Source organism: Quercus suber, unplaced genomic scaffold, assembly GCF_002906115.3.
Source record: "Quercus suber isolate HL8 unplaced genomic scaffold, Cork oak 2.0 scaffold_66, whole genome shotgun sequence".
NCBI lineage: Eukaryota > Viridiplantae > Streptophyta > Magnoliopsida > Fagales > Fagaceae > Quercus > Quercus suber.
Window position 1 is genome coordinate 1,229,111 of NW_027069531.1, and position 23,660 is coordinate 1,252,770.

The window sequence follows — 23,660 nt, forward strand, 5'->3', positions numbered from 1 at the left end:
AGAAAACGCTGAGATGATAAACGTGGACGCCGAACCCAATCGCCCTCTTTGTTGCGCGTTTTGGTGGAAACGCGTACAATGAATGACGCGATGACTACTGCCATATTCTGAAAAAGACAGTTGAACACATTCAAAAAAAATGAAAAAGACAGTTGAACGTTGAAACTTAAGGAGAAAGGAATCAACGAATTTCACAAGAAGTTCAAATCCGTGTGGGGTTTGTAATTGCTGCGTCATAAAGTGCAATAACTAGGATATTTCACCTCCTGTAACAGCAGTAAATAATTAGAATAGAAAATTAGAAAAAATAACTTTTTAATCTCAACTATTAAATAAAAAAATACTTTAAAAATAAAAAGTTAAAGTTAAAAATGTAAAAAAAATTTAGAAAGAATTACACTTGACTATCCTAAACTATATTTCAGATTACACTTTGATGATTCATCCACGAGGCTCGTCCTATCCAAAGCATGTTCTCTAAAATGCTCGTCCAGGCGAGATCATCCTGGTAGAGTGTCCTGGTCAATCTCGTCCTAGGAGAGCATCCTGGGCAAATTCATCCTGGAAGAGAAATCATAGTTCTATTACTACGAACCATTGCCAACAACGGTTAGAGAAAATAAAGCCAAACAATATAACTTCCATGCAGTTACAGGAGTTATTTCCAAGTTTTTCAGACTCCGCAACAATGGAGAAGTTACAAAAAAGAAATAACCACTTCATTGCACACTATATAAGCATTCTACGAGAAGGAAAGGGATTCAAACATTTTTTCCATTATACTTGGAATCACAAAAAAATTAACTATAGCCATCGGAGAGTTCTTGGCCGGCCTCCACCGTCTCCTCTAATTTTCTTGTTTCCTTTTTCAGAATTTCAACAGCCTCTAGATCGTTAACGCCCAGATTTTCAGCCTACTGATTTCCGAGGAACTATCACACTTTTACATCCTAAACTTTTCAAATGCACATTTTGCACCTTAAACTGTGACCCTTGTTACACTTTGCATCCCGACAAATGGCTGAAATGGTTCGGACAAGATTAAGGGCTACTATTTATGATGGTTGTATATCACATTTAGGCTTGAACAAAAATGTTGACTATTGGATAGTAGTACTCCAGAAATTTTTTCTAAAGTAGTCATTAGGAAACTTTAAAAAATTTTCCCATGGATGACTTGCTACGACCATGAGCCGAGCCATTGAGGAAAGCAGAGCTACGATGACCATGATTATTAAAATCAAGATCTTAAGTAGAACCAATAAGGGGGTTTTGAGGATTGTAAGATTCTATTTGTTTTTTGATAGTTTGATAATTAGGAGTAGAAGATTTAAACTCGGGACTTTTTCATTGAAACATTAAAAAATGTCTGTTGAGCTCTATGACTATTGGCAAATCATAAAATTACTTTTTATATTAAATAAAAGTAAAAATCATAATTAATGATGATGTATGTCAAATAATCCTTGTAAATAATTTTTTTTTTTGATAAGTAAAAAAAATGTAAAAATATATTATATATTGCTCACCACAAATTAATCAAAATTCAATGAAATAATTCAATATTATGTGAAACTCTTTAATAATATTATATACTTTAAGTGACACATCAGTTTTTATCAACTAATAGATTAATAAAATAATTAAATACCCATCATGACATAAAATAATCATCAACTTTTATTTTTTGTTTTTTTTTTTCATTGGGTAAATAGAAAAGGGAAAAGTAAAAAAATAAAATAAAAAGGTAACAGATTCTTATATAATATAATACTAATAATAGATCTATAGTTTTGGCCTAATCGCTCACAGGTTACTAAATAGATGCAAAATTTCATTCAAAGAAAAAAAATTCAAAGCCAAACTTGCATGTCGGTGCAAACAACACTTATATGGTCCAAAAGTGGAATGTTTCCTCACAGATTGAAAAGCGGCTTGCCGTCTTTTTACTTTTTTTAAATAGTATTGCTTCTTCTTACTATTACATTTTTTTTTTTTTTTTTAAACTAGGATTAGCCATATATCTGCTTACCACCCTAATAGCATGTGAAATATTGGGAGAAGTGAGAATTTTATACTAAATTTGGTTAAAAATGCATGGAGCATGACGTGAATGCTCTTATACTAACTTCATTAATTGAATATTTTTATGCTAGAGTTTTATATTAAAAACTATTGATTGCATGATTTTCAAAAAATACATTATTCTTTTATGATTTAAAAAAATCATTATAATATTTTTTATTTTATTTTTCTTGTTTTCACATTTAAAATAAAAATTTGAGCACCCTAACCTTAAACCCAACTGAAATAAACTTAAATATAACCATCTTAACAATATCGTGACCTTTTTAAACACAAAGAAAAATCTCAATAACAGATCAATTTGATATAAAAACTGGGAAAAAATTTAGAATTTGCTAATCTTAAACCTTAGAACACACATGAAAATAATAATACTAGTGTTTTAAATCAGATTTATAATATATTACATAATCAGAATATAACTACAAAAGAGCCTAATCTTTGTAGTTAATTAAGTTCTCATTCGCTCTCTTTTCCTCATAACCAAGTTGGATTTTAGATTGCAGATCCCTTTCTAATACGACCATATGGATGGTGACACTAAAACATGTTTTCCAAGAAGCTAACAAATCTAGCTGTAGGGGAGTTGAGCAACATGAACATGAAGGTGTTTTTTTTTTTTTTTGGTTAAATTGTTTATTCTGTGACACTACTAGTTTTTGCACAGGGACAAGGAAATCTTTCTCACCAAAAAAAAAAAATGATAACATAATTCACATCCTCATATCACATTGCTCTTAACTTTATTTATAATACAACACGGCTATTTTTTATCAGCGATTACAATATTGCTTGTACGTAAACATGAAATGACATCATTTCTGATGTTGTGTTTCAATAGTGTTATTCATAAGCTTACACTACTGATCTGCTACAATCAGCCTTACCAAACCCAACTCTACGATTTGCCGGATCAAATTCCACCCATTGATTTTGCTGACGGATATTCCCAATTATATTACTGGCAGTCCCCCCAAGCCTCTCAGACCGTCCAATTCCATTACAGTGGACCCTACGTCCCACGTCAGTTAAAACCCGCTCTTTTTCCACCACAATCTCCACTCCTTTTTCAAGCTCAAACACCATATTCCCTATCAGCCGTCCGATCTCAATTGCATTCCTATCAAAACACATGTCAGCCATTCCCCCGAACAGTTGAGGAGGTGTTTGGATGGAGATGAAGAGCAATAGGAGGGAAAGAGAGAGAGTGAGGAGTTGTTTTGGTTTTGGTCATGTTGGGTTGAGAGAGAAAAGAAGGTGAAGAAGAAGAAAAAGAGGAAGAAAGGTTTCATGGCTGTTGTGTTGCAAGAGAGAGTGTTGAGTACAGAGAAGATGGTGAGAGCTGCGTGGTGTTGTGAATACACAGAAGATCGAGCCATCACATCAGCACTTTCTTTAGCCACCTGAATTTAGTAAAGATTACTTGAATTGTTCACAATGTGTGCCTATGTTTTCATATGGGGATATTAGACAGCATTGTTATATACTCACCTCAGTCCCAGTCATGCCCATTGCTAGTCCAATATCAGCTTCATGAAGCGCAGGGGCATCATTTGTTCCATCACCAGTTACAGCAACAACCTCACCTAATGAGGTACGCAAGTGCTTCACTAGAGTATGCTTGTCTAGAGGTGAAGATCGAGCCATCACCTATAGATAAAGTCAAACCTTATTGTTACTAATTAGAAAAAACCATACTTGTTACTGAGTGATCCAATCAATTTGCAGATGTTCCATAAAAACAAATGAAGAAATCACCTGAAGTTTAGGAATTATTTTGAGCATTTCCTCCGTGGCATCTACGCTCAAAGGGAGCCTCATGATTGCCTCCGCTTCATGAGGAAGGAATTCATCACGAATAATTTCTTCAAGTCAACACCTGTTGTCCTCATCTATAAGGGCGCACACCCGGCTGTTATTGGGAAAATTCTTCTGGGCAGATATGACACGGCTACAATGCAAGTCAGGCAGCCAGCTATCGCCACGAATCTGAACTGATTTCCCATCCCCAATCCTCCATTTTGATCCCAAACTAACCACCTTTCTAGCTTGTAAAATACTTTGCCAAGCGTATGATCCTTTCTCTTTCACCCCCTCTTCCAATATCGTGCAATTGGGAAAATGCCTCGCTTTGAAGACCTTGTAAAATAGTGAGTCTTTGTTGTGGAGCAACCACCATACCTGTTTTCCCAACATGGCTAAATTGAAATTCTCTATATCCTTAAACCCCAATCCTCCTTGACACTTCTGCTTACATAATTTTTTCCATCCCACCCAATGTACCTTCCGTGCTTCCCCCTTATAACCGCACCAGAATTTCCTAATTAAGGACTAAATATCCTTGCATACGCTTTTTGGGAGTTTGAAACATGCCAAGGTGTAAGTGGGCATGGCTTGTAATACCGCTTTTATCAAGACTTCTCTTCCACCTTGTAACAATAGCCTCTCTTTCCAACCTTACATTTTGTGCCAAATCCTTTCTCTAATATAACCAAAGCTTTGATTTTTTCCCCTTCCCACAAAAGTGAGTAAACCAAGGTATTTTTCATAATTGGTTGTGACTGCCACTCCTAGCAAGGTTTTTTATCTCTTTTTGTATATTAAAATAACAAAGAGGGGACTTCAGGCCAATAAAATTTGAGTTCATATATTAAATTTCTTTTTTTTTTTTTTTTTTTTGGGGGGGGGGATGGGGGGGGAGCGGGGGGGGGAAAGAGAGATTCTCATACTGGGATCATCTTTAAGCCAGCAGCAATTGGCATGCCCAAAAAACCAACGAAGACACTAAGGAACCACTGTGCAAAAGTGAGAGGCGTTGTGTTTGCAAACGTTCCCAGGAACTCAATTATTATGATTTGGAAGATTACAGTGCAACTGAGGACGGCCACGAAAACATAGTTATTCAGTATGCCTTTGAAAACATCTATTTTCTCCATCTCACGTGAGCTTACTTCATTAAAAATCTGTAAGAATCAAATCAAATCAAACCACTTTGTTGTAAGCTAATTAATATATCTTATAACTAAGAAATAGAAAATACTTCAATGTTCACTAATCTTTGTGACTCAGTGAATTACTAGAGTAATTTAGAGAAATGCACGTGTTTAAGCAAAAAGTTGCAACAATAAATTTAAATCCTCTGCAAAGTATGCAAACTAAGGAACTCTATGCAAAAAGAGGAGTACCAGTGATTAGTGTCTTGAACTAAATTGCACAGGACGTGCGGAAAACTTGTCAAGTCCATTTGATAAAGTGGAAAAGAGAATTGTGGTGATCAGTTTTTCAGAACCTGAATCTATTTTAGCAATCTATATGACACCCTATTTAGGTCACTTTGCTATCATAGGAAATGGAGCAAAACTCTTGGTTTTAGGCTTCAAAAGATAACATCATTTCCCATTAACATAGATCAATTTATACTAATTAAACAGGGTTTATGACAAATCATTGTTGTAGATCTTTCAGAAAAGTTACCTGGCAAAAGACAAATGAGTTGAAAATAATTGTGTTCAGAATCAGATCAGAATCTGGGCCTTCAAGACCGAATATCCCTTTTCCTTTTGACTGAAGCAACCAAATTACCACAAACTGATATAAAGATTGCCCTAAGATATTCCTCCACATGACATTACTGATAAAGTTCCCTCTCCTTCCGACTGGTGCCCGCTTCATCAGGTCATCATTTGGAGGCTCAGTTGCAAGTGCAAGTGCTCCCAATGTATCCATGATCATGTTGACCCATAATAGCTGAACAGCTGTAAGGGGTGCAGTTCCTGAATGCACAATTTTATGCAAAGGTATTAGCAGAAATGAGAAAATGGTTCTTTTGATATAAAATGAAGGCAAATTCCAAATGAAAACAAATAGGATGTGGGCTTCTCTAACCTGTCAGACAAGCTGAAGAGAAGTTAACAATCAATGCAACCACATTAACAGTCAGCTGGAACTGTACAAATTTTTGAATATTTATGTAAACTGAACGTCCCCATTTGGCCACTGTCACAATCGTGGAGAAATTATCATCCAGAATTATCACATCAGCACTTTCTTTGGCCACCTGAATTTAGTAAAGATTAGTTGAATTGTTCACAATGTGTGCCTATGTTTTCATATGGGAATATTACACAACATTGTTATATGCTCACCTCAGTTCCAGCAATGCCCATTGCTAGTCCAATATCGGCTTCATGAAGTGCAGGGGCATCATTTGTTCCATCACCAGTTACAGCAACAACCTCACCTAATGAGGTACGCAAGTGCTTCACTAGAGTATGCTTGTCTAGAGGTGAAGATCGAGCCATCACCTATAGATAAAGTCAAACCTTATTGTTACTAATTAGAAAAAACCATACTTATTATCGAGTGATCCAATCAATTTGCAGATGTTCCATAAATACAAATGAAGAAATCACCTGAAGTTTAGGAATTATTTAGAGCATTTCCTCCTCACTTTTCTCCCGGAATTCCGGACCTTCAATGGCTATACCATCATCTGTGAGAATCCCGCACTCCCTAGCTATAGCCTTTGCAGTATTAATATTGTCTCCTGTAACCATTCGTACAGTAATTCCAGCCGAACGGCAAACTGCAACAGACTCCTTAACACCAGGACGTACAGGATCTTTAATACCTACTACTCCTATACAAGTATACCCCGAAACTGGGATGGGATTCTCAACAGAGAACCCATTTTCTAGTTCCATATAAGCAAGGCAGAGAGTTCGTAGTGCCTCATTAGCAAATTGATTAATTGTATCGTTTAGATAATTAATGGTTGCTTCATCAAGGGGAACAACCTCACCATTTGCATTGATCACCTTATCACAGGTAGCCAATATTATCTCTGAAGCACCTTTACTGTGGGCTCGTAAACCACCTTCAGGAAGCTCTAGTACTACCCCCATCCGTTTCTTCACAGAATTGAACGGCTCAACTTTAAGAAGTTTAGATGCTTGTCTCTCAGCATGAAAATTCCCACCAAGTGACAAGCCAAACTCCAACAAAGCAGTATCAGTGGGTGTTCCTAGTATCTCAGATTTGCCATTTTTGTTTACAACAACTTCTCCTCCAGTATTATTAAATATTGATTGTAGCAGAATTTTCACAGCCAAATCTGGAAGTTCCGAGCACAAGCTGGAAGCATCAAGAGGTTTGCTCACTTCCTTGACATTCATGCAAATGCAAGATTTTACAACTGCCATATGGTTGGTAGTTAGTGTCCCAGTTTTGTCGCTACAAATACATGTGGATGATCCCATGGTCTCACATGCTGCCAAATGGCGCACAAGTGCTTTATCATTCATCATCTTTTTCATGGCAAAGGCAAGGCTCAATGTTACAGCCAATGGAAGCCCTTCTGGAACAGCAACAACAACAATTGTAATAGCAATGGCGAAAAATTCCAACATTTCCAAAGCTTCATCTCCAGACCACCTCAAGTAAGTTCCATCTTGCCATTTACGGCTCATCAATCCTTGCACCAACACTGCAAAAGTCACAATGGCAAAGAAAAGTCCAACCTTACCGATGATTGTTGCCACACCATTCAATTTTACCTGCAATGGGGTTTCATCATCTCCACCTTCACTAAGAGTTGCCATCAATTTTCCCCATTGGGTCCTCATTCCAACAGTAGTAACCATCATCTTGCATGATCCATCCTGAACCTTAGTTCCAGAAAGAAGAAAAGGATTATCGGCAGTCACCATTACTGGCTCGCTCTCCCCAGTTAAACTTGATTCATCAATTAGCACAGAAAAACCTGAAACAAAAAGTCCATCAGCAGGGACTTGGTCACCGATAGCAAGATGTACAATATCACCAGGAAGTAAGTCATATATTGACATCTTCTGCCTATATCCATTTCTCGTAACCTGAATAGCAATCTTCTTTTTTTCCTTGTCCAAATCCTTGAATTGTAAAGATTGACGATAATCACTTGTTGCGGTGACAAAAACAACCAACAAGATGCTTGCAACTATTCCTAGGCCATCATGAGCCCCTTTTGGCCATCCTTCCATAACTATGCCAACAAGCAAAGACACAAAAGCACATACTCCAAGGATCATAAGAGTCATGTCTTGAAGGGCTTCCCAAACAAATACCAAGAAAACTCCGCCTTCACTCTCAGTAAATTTATTAATTCCAAAAATCTTCTGTCTGCGATTCAGCAAATCACTATCAGTAGTAAGCCCATCGAGGGTTGAAGTGGAGAGCTTTTCTGCAATACCAGCTACTCCACATGAGTATTCAGCTTCTTCAAATCATGACCTTCAACAATAGATCCCAATTCTTCACCACAAAATTCCAAAACCTGCAGCTTTAACTTCCTCAGGTACAGTGTAGTCACTTGGTTGCACGCCTGCAGACATCATAGTCAGAATGGAGAACCTTTTAATATAATCTAAATTTACATTAACCTGGAAGAAACTTACCTTGGATAAATTGAAATGCAGCTCTGGAAACTAAAACAGCAACCCTTAACTTCTCTAAATACTCAAATAGAAAGTAGTTAGTCTCCCAAGTTTTAACCGAGTTACGATCATAACCTCTGTACAGTTTGGTTTTGTTAGTCCATCTGCACAAAAGGAATTCAGGTATCTGGATTTCCATTATGTATCCAAAGTCGTAAAAAAATAAAAAAATAAATAAAAGAGTAAGTCAAGGAATGCAATTATTAACAAGAAGATATAAGAACTACAAGAGTAACTGGACTAAGAAACGTAAAATACAACCCAAGGGGGAGGCTCAGAGTATGTGAATTTAAAAATGAAACACAATTATTTTGGAAATATTCAAAGGGAAATACTAATGGATGATTTAGGGCAATGATTAATAATCCATTTAAAAAAGTTTTAAGGAAAAAAAAAAAACAATTAATATTTTGACAGGTGTCAAACTTTTTCTTAAATAGATTGTTAATCATTGCCAAAGGCACCCTAACCCATATTCAAAATACGTCAGGGATTTTTACATTATCAAGTAACCAACTCCTACCTGTTACGTTCATGATTAGTAACGAGGTCTAAAAATAAAATACTAATTAAACTTCATGACACAATTCATGTTTTTTTTTTTTTTTTTTTGAAATCCAATTCATGTTCTATTCTAAACCAAAGTGCTCATTCATGTTAAATTCACATAGGATTCTCTTTCTAAGATCAAGCTCATGTTACCACTTCCACCAATTACTTTTTCATGGAAAAGTTGAGTCAAGATACCAGTTAGCTTCTTCAGTTTCCAAAGCTGGATTACTGGCTAATGTGATTATTTAACATGGTCTTTTCCCACTCGATTACAACATAATATTTGTGAACTGTGATACTAGGCCAATCAAAAACAAAGAGGTTTTGATTGATTAAGCCGTGACTGAAAATTCCATCTCAATATACATTTGATCGGATCAGATATGGAATATCGGTAGTGTTGATGTTTATGTCAATCTTGGACGACGATATTATTAAGCACCAGACATAATTAAAAATGGTTCAAAGCTATGAGATTAAGCATGAAATGATAAACAAGCCAATGGCAAGAGCCAAAAGAATGGGAGAAAATCATATAAAATTACTTCAAGTATTATTTATTTATTTTAAAAGTTTTTCACAAGTATTCTTTATCTTTTTGTCTTTACAAAGTACAAATATATCATACCATTATATTTTGTATGTTTGATTAATATTTTTTTAAGGTGAACTTTATTTTTCTAACTTCGGTTGTAATATGTTATATTTTACATACAACTAACTTTACAAGTTTCAAATTTATTATTCAAATTGCTCATCTCTTAATGAATAATGAGATTATCGTAATAATAAAAATTCATTATAAAATTACAATGTTATCTTAACCGAAATTAAAATGAAAAAAAAAAATAGACTTTATAATAATTTATTACTCAAAAAATTGGTAGGCATATTCAAATTCATAGTCATATAGATTGTGTTTTGACATAGACACAAATTCTTATTTCCAAAAAAAACTAAGTAATAACCCAAATCAAAATTCAACCATAGTTATAACAGGGAGAGAGGAGACTTTGTAATGGGAAATTAAAAAAAACACAATATCAAAACGCATAATTAATAAAAAAAATCATCAGAAAGTAAGTACTCAGTTTTTTGTGGAGAAAATATGGATTGAATACAAGGAATGATATCGAAGGAGAGGAAGGGTCAAAATATAAGAAAGAGAAAATGACAAAGTATAACAATAAAATAGAAAGTAATGGGGAGATAAAGTAGAGAGTAATGGAGAAATAAAATGGGAGGGAAAAAGTTGAAGAAAGTGAAATAATAAATGTGGACTAAATAGGAAGAACAAGAGTTTTTTTTTTTCTCTTTTTTGAATAGGGAGAATAAGAGTTTAGAAAGAGAAAATAAGATGCAGAAAATAAGTGGGTAATGTGGCCGCTAGGTGGCTCAATAAAAACGCAGCAATATTTAGAATATAGATATAAATAATAATAGTAATAGATCTATTGGCCCAATTTCTCCCAAGGTTACTAAATAGATACAAAATTTCTTTTTCTTTTTTTTTAAATAAAAATTCAAAGCCAAACTTGCATGTCGGTACAAACAACACCTAAAAGGAATTCAGGTATCTGGATTTCCATTATGTATCCAAAGTCTCTAAAAAAAAAAAGAGTAAGTCAAGGAATGCAATTATTAACAAGAAGATATAAGAACCGGTACAAACAACACCTAAATTGTCCAAAAGGTGGCTAGTTTTCTCACCACAAATTAAAATGTGACTTGCTGCCTTTTTTTACTTTTTAGATAGTCATGTTCCCTTCTACTTTAGTATTCAGGGTGCATGTAAAGATGATCATGTTTTAAATAGACCAAATAAGTTAGTTTAAAAATAATTATGCGTATTAAATTTTTTTACGACTATAAATTTGTGCAACGGCTGCTGTTGGCCATAATTGCTAATCAGATATATATATATATATATATATGACTAATGTTGTTCTGTTTATATTTTTTTTAGAAATACATATGGTTAAAAAAACGTATAAAAATATGTCCAAGTCTGTTTAAAGAGTGTTTAGTACATGAATTTAAACTGAAAATATGTTTTTAAAAACATAAATAGAAATATGTGTGTATAAAAAAATGTGTAAAAATATATGTAATATTGTTTAAAAATTGAAAATATGTGTTTGAGTAGATGTACTGAAAGGGGCCTTAAACACTGAAAACAATTGTTTAAATAACAATCGTTCCGTTCCGGCCGGAATGGCCAGAAAATCTCATTCCGGCAAGCCCCTCCATTCCACCTCGGACAAGATTCCAGCCTGTTCCGGTGTGTTTCGGGAGATCCGGGCTGTTTCGGTTGATTTCGGCCGAAATACAAGATTCGGCCGGTATGGATTTGTTGCAGAAGAAAAAGACAAAAAGTTAAAACTTGGATCTTTAGACCAGACCAAAATCGATCCACCATTCCTTTCCTCAATCACGCTGTAGTCTTTTGCTTCATGAGTTGTAGAAGAATAGCAGTAACAGAACTAGAGAAATATTATGGTTCACGCAGTCAAGCCTAACAAATTTGGATCTCCATCCGTCAGAGAGAGAGAGAGATAGAGAGAGAGAGAGAGAAGATGGCTAGCCTGAGAGTAAAAAGACAAGTTGAGTGTGTGAGTGAAAAATCATAAAAAGAGAGAAGGAAAATCTAGATTGCGTGTTTGAGCCAATGTGTAGATAAAGATAAAAAGTGTAGAGAAAGATGTGCTAAGGACAAAAATAAAGCAGTCAGACGGAAATGAAGACGTGTGGGGATGAGAAAAAACAAGAGAAAAAACAAAAATATGAAAGTAAAATATAATAAAATGTTGGAAATAGAGATGATTTGATTTTGTGCGGTGAGCCCAGCTTTGGTTTGCCAGTTTGTTGTATTAAAAGAATTAATTAGTATTTTAATAGTATTTTAATTAAAATAATAGTAGTTTAATTGATTTGATTAGATTTATTTTAAAATAAAAAGTTTTATAAATATAACTTTTATGTTTTTAAAAGTAATAGGTTATGAAGAATATATATATATATACATAAAAGTAAGTAATAGTTTTATTCCCATAAAAAAAAGTAATAGTTTTATATATTTTGGAATCCAAAACGCCTTGTAATGGTATATTAAAATTGACCGATATCGAAATATTTAATTCAATTAAACAAACCAAAACAAATCTGAAAAGGTATTCATAACATTTTATACACACAATGCATCTAGAGAGTTTTGAATTTACACACGCAACTAGTGAGTTTTGAACCAATAATAACTAACCACTTATAATTTATTGTGAAAATATTATAGGCGTACCACCTCTCATTATAAAATTGAAAAGAACAAATTGGGTTTAAAAAACGAGGGAAGTTACGTGGGGGACTCAATCAGAGCAATTTGGAGATTTAAATTTCAAATGCGTTAAGATTCGGACACATGTTCAAGAGTAGACACGTGTCCACAATCTAACGTGTTTAGTAGTAACTTTCACTGAACACCAACCGCACCCTTAATTAATTGAAACCATTCGGCTACTTTTACAATATTTTCACAACAAATAATTGATAATTAGTTGATATTGATTTTAATTTGATCCTACTACTAAAATTACTAATCTACCTATCAATAATAATAGGTAACATCTTGCTAGGTAACATTTGTTGTATTGAACTACGGTTGTTTTATGATGTTGCCACGTGATAAACACTAGATAAGAGGAATTGAAGAAGATTTTCAAAAAAAAAAAAAAAAAAAGAGGAATTGAAGATTCCAATTTCAAATTTCAACTTTATTATTTTTTTTTTTTTTTTTTTTTTTTTCTTTGGCCGCACTTGTTGACTGGGAGGGGACAAAATTTACTGTGCGTGAACAGTGAACGCACTGTTTACGCACTGTTTATGTATTAAAAATATTAAAAGTGGTCCCATAATACTATTTACACATTTAAAAATTATTTTGCTACAGTGTTTTCAGCAACAATCAATTTTTATCAACTTTCAGCAACAATAAGTGCTATCCAAATGGACCCATTATGGTTCACGCAATCAAGCCTAACAAATTTGGATCTCCATCCGTCAGAGAGAGAGAGAGAGAGAGAGAGAGGAGGGAATAGAGAAGATAGCTAGCCTGAGAGTAAAAAGACAAGTTGAGTGTGTGAATGAAAAATCATAAAAAGAGAGAAGGAAAATCTAGATTGCGTGTTTGAGCCAATGTGTAGATAAAGATAAAAAGTGTAGAGAAAGATGTGCTGAAGGACAAAAATAAAGGAGTCAGACGGAAATGAAGACGTGTGGGGATGAGAAAAAACAAGAGAAAAAACAAATGATATGAAAGTAAAATATAATAAAATGTTGGAAATAGAGATGATTTGATTTTGTGCGGTGAGCCCAGCTTTGGTTTGCCAGTTTGTTGTATTAAAAGAATTAATTAGTATTTTAATAGTATTTTAATTAAAATAATAGTAGTTTAATTGATTTGATTAGATTTATTTTAAAATAAAAAGTTTTATAAATATAACTTTTATGTTTTTAAAAGTAAAAGGTTATGAAGAATATATATATATATATACATAAAAGTAATATGTTTTTAAAAGTAATAGTTTTATTCCCATAAAAAAATAGTAATAGTTTTATATATTTTGGAATCCGAAACGCCTTGTAATGTATACTAAAATTGACCGAATATTTAATTCAATTGAACAAACCAAAACAAATCTGAAATTGTATTCATAACATTTTATACTAGTAATGCATCTAGAGAGTTTTGAATCTACACACGCAATTAGTGAGTTTTGAATCAATAATAACTAATTATTTATAATTTGTTGTGAAAATATTGTAAGCGTATCACCTCTCATTATAAAATTGAAAAGAACAAATTGGTTTTAAAAAACGAGGGAAGTTACGTGGGGGACTCAATCAGAGCAATTTGGAGATTTAAATTTCAAATGGGTCAAGATTCGGACACATATTCAAGAGTGAACACGTGTCCATAATCTAAGTGTCTAGTAGTAACTTTCACTTAACACCAACCGCACCCTTAATTAATTGAAACCATTCGGCTGGTTTTCTAATATTTTCACAACAAATAATTGTTGATTAGTTGATATTAATTTTAATTTGAACCTACAACTAAAATTACTTATCTACCTATCAATAATAATAGGTAACAACTTGCTAGGTAACATTTGTTGTATTGAACCTTACACGGTAGTTTTATGATGTTGCCACGAGATAAACACTAGATAAGAGGAATTGAAGAAGATTTTCAAAAAAAAAAAAAAAGAGGAATTGAAGATTCCAATTTCAAATTTCAACTTTATTCATTGTATGAATGAAGTGATTTCGGTAGAATCTATAGCGGTTTTATTTCAAAAAGAAGAATGATTTTTTCTTTCGTTTTCTATACGAAATTGAGCTTCTTTGGTTATATATTACAAATATTTCTATCTCTGTAACCTTTTTTTTTTTTTGAGAAACTATTTCTGTAAGCTTTTAATTGGACATTGTGGATTTTTTTTTTATTGGTTGAATGAAATAAATAAATAATAAATAAAATGAGAGAAAGAGGTGAGACCTGGTTGGTACGGCGCATAGCCTGAGCTTCGTATCGCTTCGGGAGATTGGCCGTAAAACGAAACCTCCGCTTCGGGTTCTTCACAAATCCACACAGCTTCCTCCATTTCTGAAGCGCCTCTTCAGACGAGTGCTTCGGTTTCACTTCAAAGTCATTTAACATATAGCTCTCCATTTTCACCTTCTAAATCGCAACTAAAACTCTCTCAAATATGCCTCGCCTCATATATAGGAACTAGGAAGAACAACTTGTCAAAGCTGCAAGAAAAGCGGCCTCTAAGGCGGGAAGTTCGAAGAAATAGCAGCCTTTCTCTTTTCTGAGAAATTTCTTTCACACACTTTGTCGGTGCGTTAGGTACTGGCGTGCCTGACAAAAGAGAGTTAAAAATACGGTAATATTACTTGTGCTTTCTGGGTAATTTCCTTTTTTTTGCTTCTAATTATTTGGATTTGGAAAAAGTAAATGGAACAGGAAATTTTTCGGAGATTGAGAGGAGAAGGAAGAAGATGATCCGAGAATTGATGCACTACTTGAAGAGGTTAATTGGTGTAACTGAACTGGCTGGGTCTGCTACTTCCTCTTGGAGTTGAGTGAAAGACGGAGTCCAAAACAAAAATAACGTTGGAAGTCTTTAACTTTGTTGAGGTGTTCCTTACCAGCAATTAGATTAAATTAATGTAATAATCTAAAAATAAAAAAATAAAAAAAAAATTTACTTAAAACAGTTGCGCTTTTTATTTTTTATTTTTTATTTTTTTGGTTACTTGGGTTACGCGTTTTGGGAACGCGTAGCAATGAATGAGACGTGACTGTTGCTGTGTTCTGAAAAGGACAAAGAAACAGCTATATAGAAAGTTGAAAACTTATAGAGAAAGTAAATGAATTTAATAACAAATTTCTTTTTTTTTTGGGACGCAAGAAGATAGAATTGATATTATTATAAAAATGGGAAATTTCAAAGTAGTAAAAAATGGTCTTGAGCCGCTCAGGCTTACACGCCAGCTTGGGCTAGGATAAGAACAGGATAGCCTTGCCAAAATAACTAACAGATTAAGGTTAAAATGTAAAATTTATTCTCTAAATTTTACCATTTTTTATTTCAGTCTTTTAAATTTGCATTTTGTTATTTTAGTTCTTTAATTTTCAATCCTTCTTAATTTAGTCTTTCGTTAATATTTCGTCCATCACTACTGTTAATTTGTCCAAAATCGAAGTCGTTTTTCCTTTATTGAATATTTAATTATTTATTTCTTAATTAAAAAACGTTAATGAAAAAAAAAAAAAACCAATCCATCCCCTGTCTGAAGAACACGAACCATCTGAAGAATAAGAAGGAGAAACCCCACTACCCACTCCTGCCTAATTACCTAACCCATCAATAATTAGGATCGAGAGGGAGAAAGTGAGATCCAGAGGGAGAAAAAGAGATCGACAGACCAAGAGGTCAAGAGATCGAGAGGGAGAGAAGCTACTTGGCAGCTCGCCTCAGGCCAATCCTCGATGCTCTGCTCCAGGAGATGTACTTGACTCCGGCCAAAAAACCTCCTCTCCCCCTCGATCTCTTAATGCGATGCCTGTGTTCTCAGCCATTGGAGTCACGGACCATGAGGCTAGAGAACCATGGGTGCTTGAGCATCACTAAGTTGAGTACCTGGGTTTAGTTTGGGTTTATGGGGTTCTTTAACCCGATTTCACAGTGGATTCCTTGGTTTATTTCAAGTCGGAGGAAGAGTCTTTCTGCTGGGGTTAAATGCGCGTCAATCTCTCACTCTCTTCCTCACGATTTGCTAGTATTACAGCCTTTCTGGGTTCCTCTAATTTGCTTTCTGTTTTTTTTTTTAATTAACGTTTTTCTCTAAAATTAAGAAAAAATAAAATAAAGGTGATGAATAGTAGTGATGGATGGAATATTAATGAAAGACTAAATTGAGAAAGATTGAAACTTAGACGATTGAAATGATAAAATGCAAACTTAGAGGACTGAAATGAAAAATGGTGAAACTTAGAGGATGAGTTTTGCATTTTAGCCAAAGATTAATAAACTAATAGGGTAGCACTAATAGCCCTGCCAAAACAACTAATAAACTAATAAACTAAAAGGGGTGATAAAAAAAATTAGAAAAAAAAAAAACTAAAAAACTAAAAGGGATGCACTAGCATGTATGCTGATTGGCTACTAGATTTTGGTATTCATGCAAGAAAGACATTGTACCACGTAGAGTAGTCCCAGGGTGTGCATGGGTGTTCTTAAAACAAAACTTATTTCGAGCATTCCATATACCCCATGCTATCACAGCCCACTGTTCCAACTCAGTCTGATTCAAACGCTGCACCATAGTCCGAGTTAAGAGGAAGAAGTCTGGTGCACTAGTTGAGCTCTTATGGATTTTCCCTTTAGCCAACGCCCATACACTACATGCAAACGGGCACTCCCACAGGATATGTCCAACTGTCTCGCACTGCTGTTTACAAATGAGACAAGTCGAGTCTAGTTGCACTCTCTTTGCGTGGAGGTTGTCACAGGTTGGCAGGATATTAGAGCAAGCGCGCCAGAGGAAAGTTTGAACTTTTAGGGGAGTGTTGAGGGACCATACTGCCTTCCATGTTCTTTTATCAGTAGCCGCGTTAGAGTGGTCCCCACTTGAATGTTGCAACATCCTCAGGGCCACCGAGTACGACGATTTAATAAAGAAATCATTGGATTTGTTCTCCTTCCAAACTAGTGCATCATTTTCCTGCACGTTGGGCAAGGGTACACTCAATATATCAACACATATATGTGGCTCAAACCAGTGGGTTATCGTAGCTCTATTCCACTGTCTAGTTTCTTCATCCATCAGCTCCCTCACTTTTAGCGATCCAGGTTCCTCCCTACGTAGACATAGCGGTCTTGATAAACACTAATGACCCATTATATTTATTGAAGTTCCACTACCCACCTTCCATTTAGCTCTTGCCAGTACGATTTCCCTTACTTTCAGTAAGCTTTTCCATACGTATGACGGGTTGCTTCCTAATTCAGCTTCCAAGAAGTAGACATTAGGAAAAAACCTACCTTTATAAACTCTGAAAAACAAAGAGTTTTTGTGGTTGAGCAACCTCCATGCTTGTTTCACCAACATGGCCAAATTAAATGCGTGGATGTCACGGAAGCCCATTCCTCTAGCTCTATTCGGATCACACAGTCGCTTCCAATTAATCTAGTGTATTTTTCTTTCATTACTCGTCTGACCCCACCAGTATTTTGTTATGATGGAGTTGATGTTGCCGCAGAGAGCTTTCGGCAGCTGAAACAAGCTCATCAAGTATGTTGGTATCGCCTACACTACTGTTTTAATAAAGACCTCCCTCCCTGCTTTTGAAATAAACTTCTCCTTCCACCCAGTAATCCGCTTAGCTATCTCTCCCGAAGATCTTCGAATGTGTTCACTTTGTTTTTGCCTCCAACCATCGGAAAACCCAGGTACTTCTCAAAAGCAATCACCACCTGGGCGTTGAACATTCTTCGAATCTCCTCCCTTATCTCTAGTTCAATGTTTAGGCTGAAAACCATGGTTGTTTTCTATCGGTTGATGGCTTGCCCTAATGCCTGCTCGTAGGAAGTCAATATGTTAAGAAGACATGTGCATTCCAAGGGGGTGGTCGGGGAAAATAATAAGCTGATGTTAGCAAAGAGTAGGAGGGAGATACGTACACCATTACAACAGGATGAGATTCCTTGTACATGCTATGATTTGACAGCTTTTCGGATTAAAGCGGATAATCCCTTCGCACAAAACAGGAACAAATACGGCGACAGTGGGTCACCCTGTCTAATGCCACGTGTTGGGGAGATAAAGCCTTAAGTCTCACCATTGATCAACACCATGTAGCTTGCCGACGACACACACTGCATGACTAGGTCCACCCACATAGCCAAAAAACCCAACTTCAGCATTATCATTCATAAAAACTCCCACTCCACACAATTATAAGCTTTACTAATGTCCAGTTTAATTGCCATGTGCCCAACCTTTCCTTTTTCTTCTATGTTTCAGCCTATGGAGCATCTCATATGCTATCGCAGTATTGTCAATGATAAGTCAATCTGGAATGAATGCGCTCTGGGCTACCGAAATAATATTCGGTAGGATATTCTTTACACCATTAGCCAGCACTTTCGACACCACCCTCCTAACCACGTTACTCAGGCTTATGAGGCGATAATCTAACATAGTTTGTGGGTCCTTCCTTTTAGGAATAAGCACAATATGGGTAAAATTCATCTTCGTTAGGACATGACCTAAGTTTAGCACGGAGAGCACAGCCTCTGTTACATCTCCACACACCACGTGCCAATATTTCTGGAAAAAGAAAGGAGACATACCATTCAGACCCTGTGCCTTCGACGGGTGCATTTGGAAAAAAGGTTGCGCACCTCCTCACCGACAAAAGGGCGAAGTAGAGCCTAGTTCATTTCCTCTGTCACTACGTCGTCCACCACACGTAGAACCTCATCCACATTACTGGGGTTGGACGTGGCAAAAAAAAAATTTAAGTACTCCTATGCTATCACGCCCACCCCCTGCTCATCCGTCCTCCATATCCCATCTTCATCCATCAACCATCGATTTGAATTTTCCTCTATCGTTGGCTTACCCGTTTATGAAAGAACTTAGTGTTCTTATCACCTGCTAAGAGCCATATAGCTCTAGACCTTTGTCTCCAAAACACATCTTCCTAGTGCAGCAAATCATTTATTTCCTCCCTTAGCATGTTAATCTGGGCAAGGTTGCTACCATACCCGATGTTTGACAAGTCTATGAGTATGGCTTGTTTTTCCTCCAGATGGGTTCTAGTGTTGCCAAACACCTCTCAGCTCCATGCGACTAATCTCATGAGACACCGCTTAATCTTCTCGAATAGTCTAAACATTACGTGTGGCGTGGCTTGTAATTGCTTAGCCCCTACCATTTGTTGTGAAATTTTTTTGAACATAACATTTCGTTTTATTTTAGTACAGTGTGTTAGCAAATCTTTTTCACTTACTTTCCAGTTTGTTTCTTTAAAAATGGAATGGGGCTGCTTTTTTTTCCTTTTTTTTTTTTTTTTCATATAAGAGGGGTCAAAGTGCTAAACATCTTAGGATTATTTAGGAATATATCACCAAGACTAGTGACTCTGGGGGCATTTTTTACAAAGTTAGGGGGCAATTGCCCCCCTCCCTAATGGCTTCGCCCTTGGATGGCATGGATGCTATGACAAACATACATAGAGTATTGTAAAGAGTAATGATATGTTTACAATATTTTAATGAAAAAGGTTAATGAATATCTTAAGAGTATTAGTTAATGAAATATTTTTAGAAATGTTTTATGTGAAAAGAAAAAATTAATTAATTGTTTTAACAATTTTTTTACATGAAAATGGTATCAAATTTTTCCTANTGTTCTTTTATCAGTAGCCGCGTTAGAGTGGTCCCCACTTGAATGTTGCAACATCCTCAGGGCCACCGAGTACGACGATTTAATAAAGAAATCATTGGATTTGTTCTCCTTCCAAACTAGTGCATCATTTCCTGCACGTTGGGCAAGGGTACACTCAATATATCAACACATATATGTGGCTCAAACCAGTGGGTTATCGTAGCTCTATTCCACTGTCTAGTTTCTTCATCCATCAGCTCCCTCACTTTTAGCGATCCAGGTTCCTCCCTACGTAGACATAGCGGTCTTGATAAACACTAATGACCCATTATATTTATTGAAGTTCCACTACCCACCTTCCATTTAGCTCTTGCCAGTACGATTTCCCTTACTTTCAGTAAGCTTTTCCATACGTATGACGGGTTGCTTCCTAATTCAGCTTCCAAGAAGTAGACATTAGGAAAAAACCTACCTTTATAAACTCTGAAAAACAAAGAGTTTTTGTGGTTGAGCAACCTCCATGCTTGTTTCACCAACATGGCCAAATTAAATGCGTGGATGTCACGGAAGCCCATTCCTCTAGCTCTATTCGGATCACACAGTCGCTTCCAATTAATCTAGTGTATTTTTCTTTCATTACTCGTCTGACCCCACCAGTATTTTGTTATGATGGAGTTGATGTTGCCGCAGAGAGCTTTCGGCAGCTGAAACAAGCTCATCAGTATGTTGGTATCGCCTACCTACTGTTTTAATAAAGACCTCCCTCCCTGCTTTTGAAATAAACTTCTCCTTCCACCCAGTAATCCGCTTAGCTATCTCTCCGAAGATCTTCGAATGTGTTCACTTTGTTTTTGCCTCCAACCATCGGAAAACCCAGGTACTTCTCAAAAGCAATCACCACCTGGGCGTTGAACATTCTTCGAATCTCCTCCCTTATCTCTAGTTCAATGTTTAGGCTGAAAACCATGGTTGTTTTCTATCGGTTGATGGCTTGCCCTAATGCCTGCTCGTAGGAAGTCAATATGTTAAGAAGACATGTGCATTCCAAGGGGGTGGTCGGGGAAAATAATAAGCTGATGTTAGCAAAGAGTAGGAGGAGATACGTACACCATTACAACAGGATGAGATTCCTTGTACATGCTATGATTTGACAGCTTTTCGGATTAAAGCGGATAATCCCTTCGCACAAAACAGGAACAAATACGGCGACAGTGGGTCACCCTGTCTAATGCCACGTGTTGGGGAGATAAAGCCTTAAGTCTCACCATTGATCAACACCATGTAGCTTGCCGACGACACACACTGCATGACTAGGTCCACCCACATAGCCAAAAAACCCAACTTCAGCATTATCATTCATAAAAACTCCCACTCACACAATTATAAGCTTTACTAATGTCCAGTTTAATTGCCATGTGCCCAACCTTTCCTTTTTCTTCTATGTTTCAGCCTATGGAGCATCTCATATGCTATCGCAGTATTGTCAATGATAAGTCAATCTGGAATGAATGCGCTCTGGGCTACCGAAATAATATTCGGTAGGATATTCTTTACACCATTAGCCAGCACTTTCGACACCACCCTCCTAACCACGTTACTCAGGCTTATGAGGCGATAATCTAACATAGTTTGTGGGTCCTTCCTTTTAGGAATAAGCACAATATGGGTAAAATTCATCTTCGTTAGGACATGACCTAAGTTTAGCACGGAGAGCACAGCCTCTGTTACATCTCCACACACCACGTGCCAATATTTCTGGAAAAAGAAAGGAGACATACCATTCAGACCCTGTGCCTTCGACGGGTGCATTTGGAAAAAAGGTTGTCGCACCTCCTCACCGACAAAAGGGCGAAGTAGAGCCTAGTTCATTTCCTCTGTCACTACGTCCTCCACCACACGTAGAACCTCATCCACATTACTGGGGTTGGACGTGGCAAAAAAAAAATTTAAGTACTCCTATGCTATCACGCCCACCCCCTGCTCATCCGTCCTCCATATCCCATCTTCATCCATCAACCATCGATTTGAATTTTCCTCTATCGTTGGCTTACCCGTTTATGAAAGAACTTAGTGTTCTTATCACCTGCTAAGAGCCATATAGCTCTAGACCTTTGTCTCCAAAACACATCTTCCTAGTGCAGCAAATCATTTATTTCCTCCCTTAGCATGTTAATCTGGGCAAGGTTGCTACCATACCCGATGTTTGACAAGTCTATGAGTATGGCTTGTTTTTCCTCCAGATGGGTTCTAGTGTTGCCAAACACCTCTCAGCTCCATGCGACTAATCTCATGAGACACCGCTTAATCTTCTCGAATAGTCTAAACATTACGTGTGGCGGGCTTGTAATTGCTTAGCCCCTACCATTTGTTGTGAAATTTTTTTGAACATAACATTTCGTTTTATTTTAGTACAGTGTGTTAGCAAATCTTTTTCACTTACTTTCCAGTTTGTTTCTTTAAAAATGGAATGGGGCTGCTTTTTTTTCTTTTTTTTTTTTTTTTCATATAAGAGGGGTCAAAGTGCTAAACATCTTAGGATTATTTAGGAATATATCACCAAGACTAGTGACTCTGGGGGCATTTTTTACAAAGTTAGGGGGCAATTGCCCCCCTCCCTAATGGCTTCGCCCTTGGATGGCATGGATGCTATGACAAACATACATAGAGTATTGTAAAGAGTAATGATATGTTTACAATATTTTAATGAAAAAGGTTAATGAATATCTTAAGAGTATTAGTTAATGAAATATTTTTAGAAATGTTTTATGTGAAAAGAAAAAATTAATTAATTGTTTTAACAATTTTTTTCCATGAAAATGGTATCAAATTTTTCCTAAAATAACTTATTAACAATTCTCAAAGGACACATGTTAACATGATTCTACTTTAATTTAGACTGCAAGTATTATTTTCCACTAAAAATTTATTGTAAAATTATTGCCAAAATATTGTGGCCATAATATTTTTATGAGTTTTACTAACGTATATGTTAGTAAACCATTTTTTTTAAAAAAAATATATGTTAGTGAAAAAGTGACTTTTTTTTTTTTTACAACTTTTTCAATTTCTCATAAAAAACTTCTTAAAAATGCTTTTTTTTTTTTTTGCATGGCGGACTGGTCCAATGGCGCTCTCATTCAACCCAAAACAAAATGGAGTTATTATAGTCTATGATACTTGATAAAGTTTCTATACAAACTAGCTTGAGGAAGTTCCTCCAAAAGATAGGTGGCAATCTTAAACAATGACAGGTACCCTGGTCTTGTGCATTGCACGTGACCAATTTTAGAAAAGTAACGTTGCTAAACTTCTCTCTCAGTCAGTTATTTCTCTCACCTAAACCACTATTTCTCTTTCTCTCTCTCTCTCCAGATCCAAATTATTACCAACAACATTAAATTGCAAAAATCACTAGTAATGGCACAAGCTAACCTTCTTCTTTTCTTTTTTTGACAAATCACAGATTTTATCAGTGGAGAAACAAAGATTACAATGATCTTGTACAACAACTAGCACTTGATAACAACTCACCACTAGGTTCATGGCCAAAACCCAAAATCTTGTACACAAAGATCTTAGTCAAAGACCTAA

At 35.8% G+C, this 23,660-nt stretch overlaps 3 protein-coding genes across 3 annotated transcripts in view; all 3 read right to left on the minus strand.

Annotated features, from left to right (window-relative positions):
- Window positions 1-15,311, minus strand: part of LOC112026986 (calcium-transporting ATPase 2, plasma membrane-type) — a 37,137-nt gene extending 21,826 nt beyond the window's left edge. Inside the window, exon 1 of the mRNA XM_065772906.1 lies at window positions 14,665-15,311. Coding sequence (XP_065628978.1) covers window positions 14,665-14,838 — 174 coding nt within the window. The 5' untranslated portion in view covers window positions 14,839-15,311. The remainder of the gene's footprint in view (window positions 1-14,664) is intronic.
- On the minus strand, window positions 2,787-4,754 carry LOC112026996 (calcium-transporting ATPase 2). Its single transcript, XM_024059664.2, has 3 exons — window positions 3,844-4,754; window positions 3,577-3,735; window positions 2,787-3,488 (listed from the first exon to the last, which is right to left on the minus strand). Exons 1-3 carry the CDS (start codon window positions 3,904-3,906, stop codon window positions 3,180-3,182), a joined length of 531 nt encoding a protein of 176 aa, XP_023915432.1. The 5' UTR covers window positions 3,907-4,754; the 3' UTR covers window positions 2,787-3,179.
- LOC136061494 (calcium-transporting ATPase 2, plasma membrane-type-like) lies at window positions 4,783-6,599 on the minus strand. Its single transcript, XM_065772908.1, has 5 exons — window positions 6,498-6,599; window positions 6,231-6,389; window positions 5,971-6,142; window positions 5,560-5,858; window positions 4,783-5,048 (listed from the first exon to the last, which is right to left on the minus strand). Exons 2-5 carry the CDS (start codon window positions 6,384-6,386, stop codon window positions 4,809-4,811), a joined length of 867 nt encoding a protein of 288 aa, XP_065628980.1. The 5' UTR covers window positions 6,387-6,389; window positions 6,498-6,599; the 3' UTR covers window positions 4,783-4,808.
- Window positions 15,312-23,660: the final 8,349 nt, after the last annotated feature.

Bases quoted from the DNA above. Each gene is read 5' to 3' on its own strand.
- LOC136061494 (XM_065772908.1), bottom strand. From the start codon at position 6,386: ATGGCTCGATCTTCACCTCTAGACAAGCATACTCTAGTGAAGCACTTG. The intron at 6,143-6,230 runs GTGAGCATATAA...TACTAAATTCAG, and splicing joins TGGGCATTGCTGGAACTGAG to GTGGCCAAAGAAAGTGCTGA. The intron at 5,859-5,970 runs GTTAGAGAAGCC...TTGTGCATTCAG, and splicing joins CTCTTCAGCTTGTCTGACAG to GAACTGCACCCCTTACAGCT.
- LOC112026996 (XM_024059664.2), bottom strand. From the start codon at position 3,906: ATGAGGCTCCCTTTGAGCGTAGATGCCACGGAGGAAATGCTCAAAATA. The intron at 3,736-3,843 runs GTGATTTCTTCA...CTTTATCTATAG, and splicing joins AAATAATTCCTAAACTTCAG to GTGATGGCTCGATCTTCACC. The intron at 3,489-3,576 runs GTGAGTATATAA...TACTAAATTCAG, and splicing joins TGGGCATGACTGGGACTGAG to GTGGCTAAAGAAAGTGCTGA.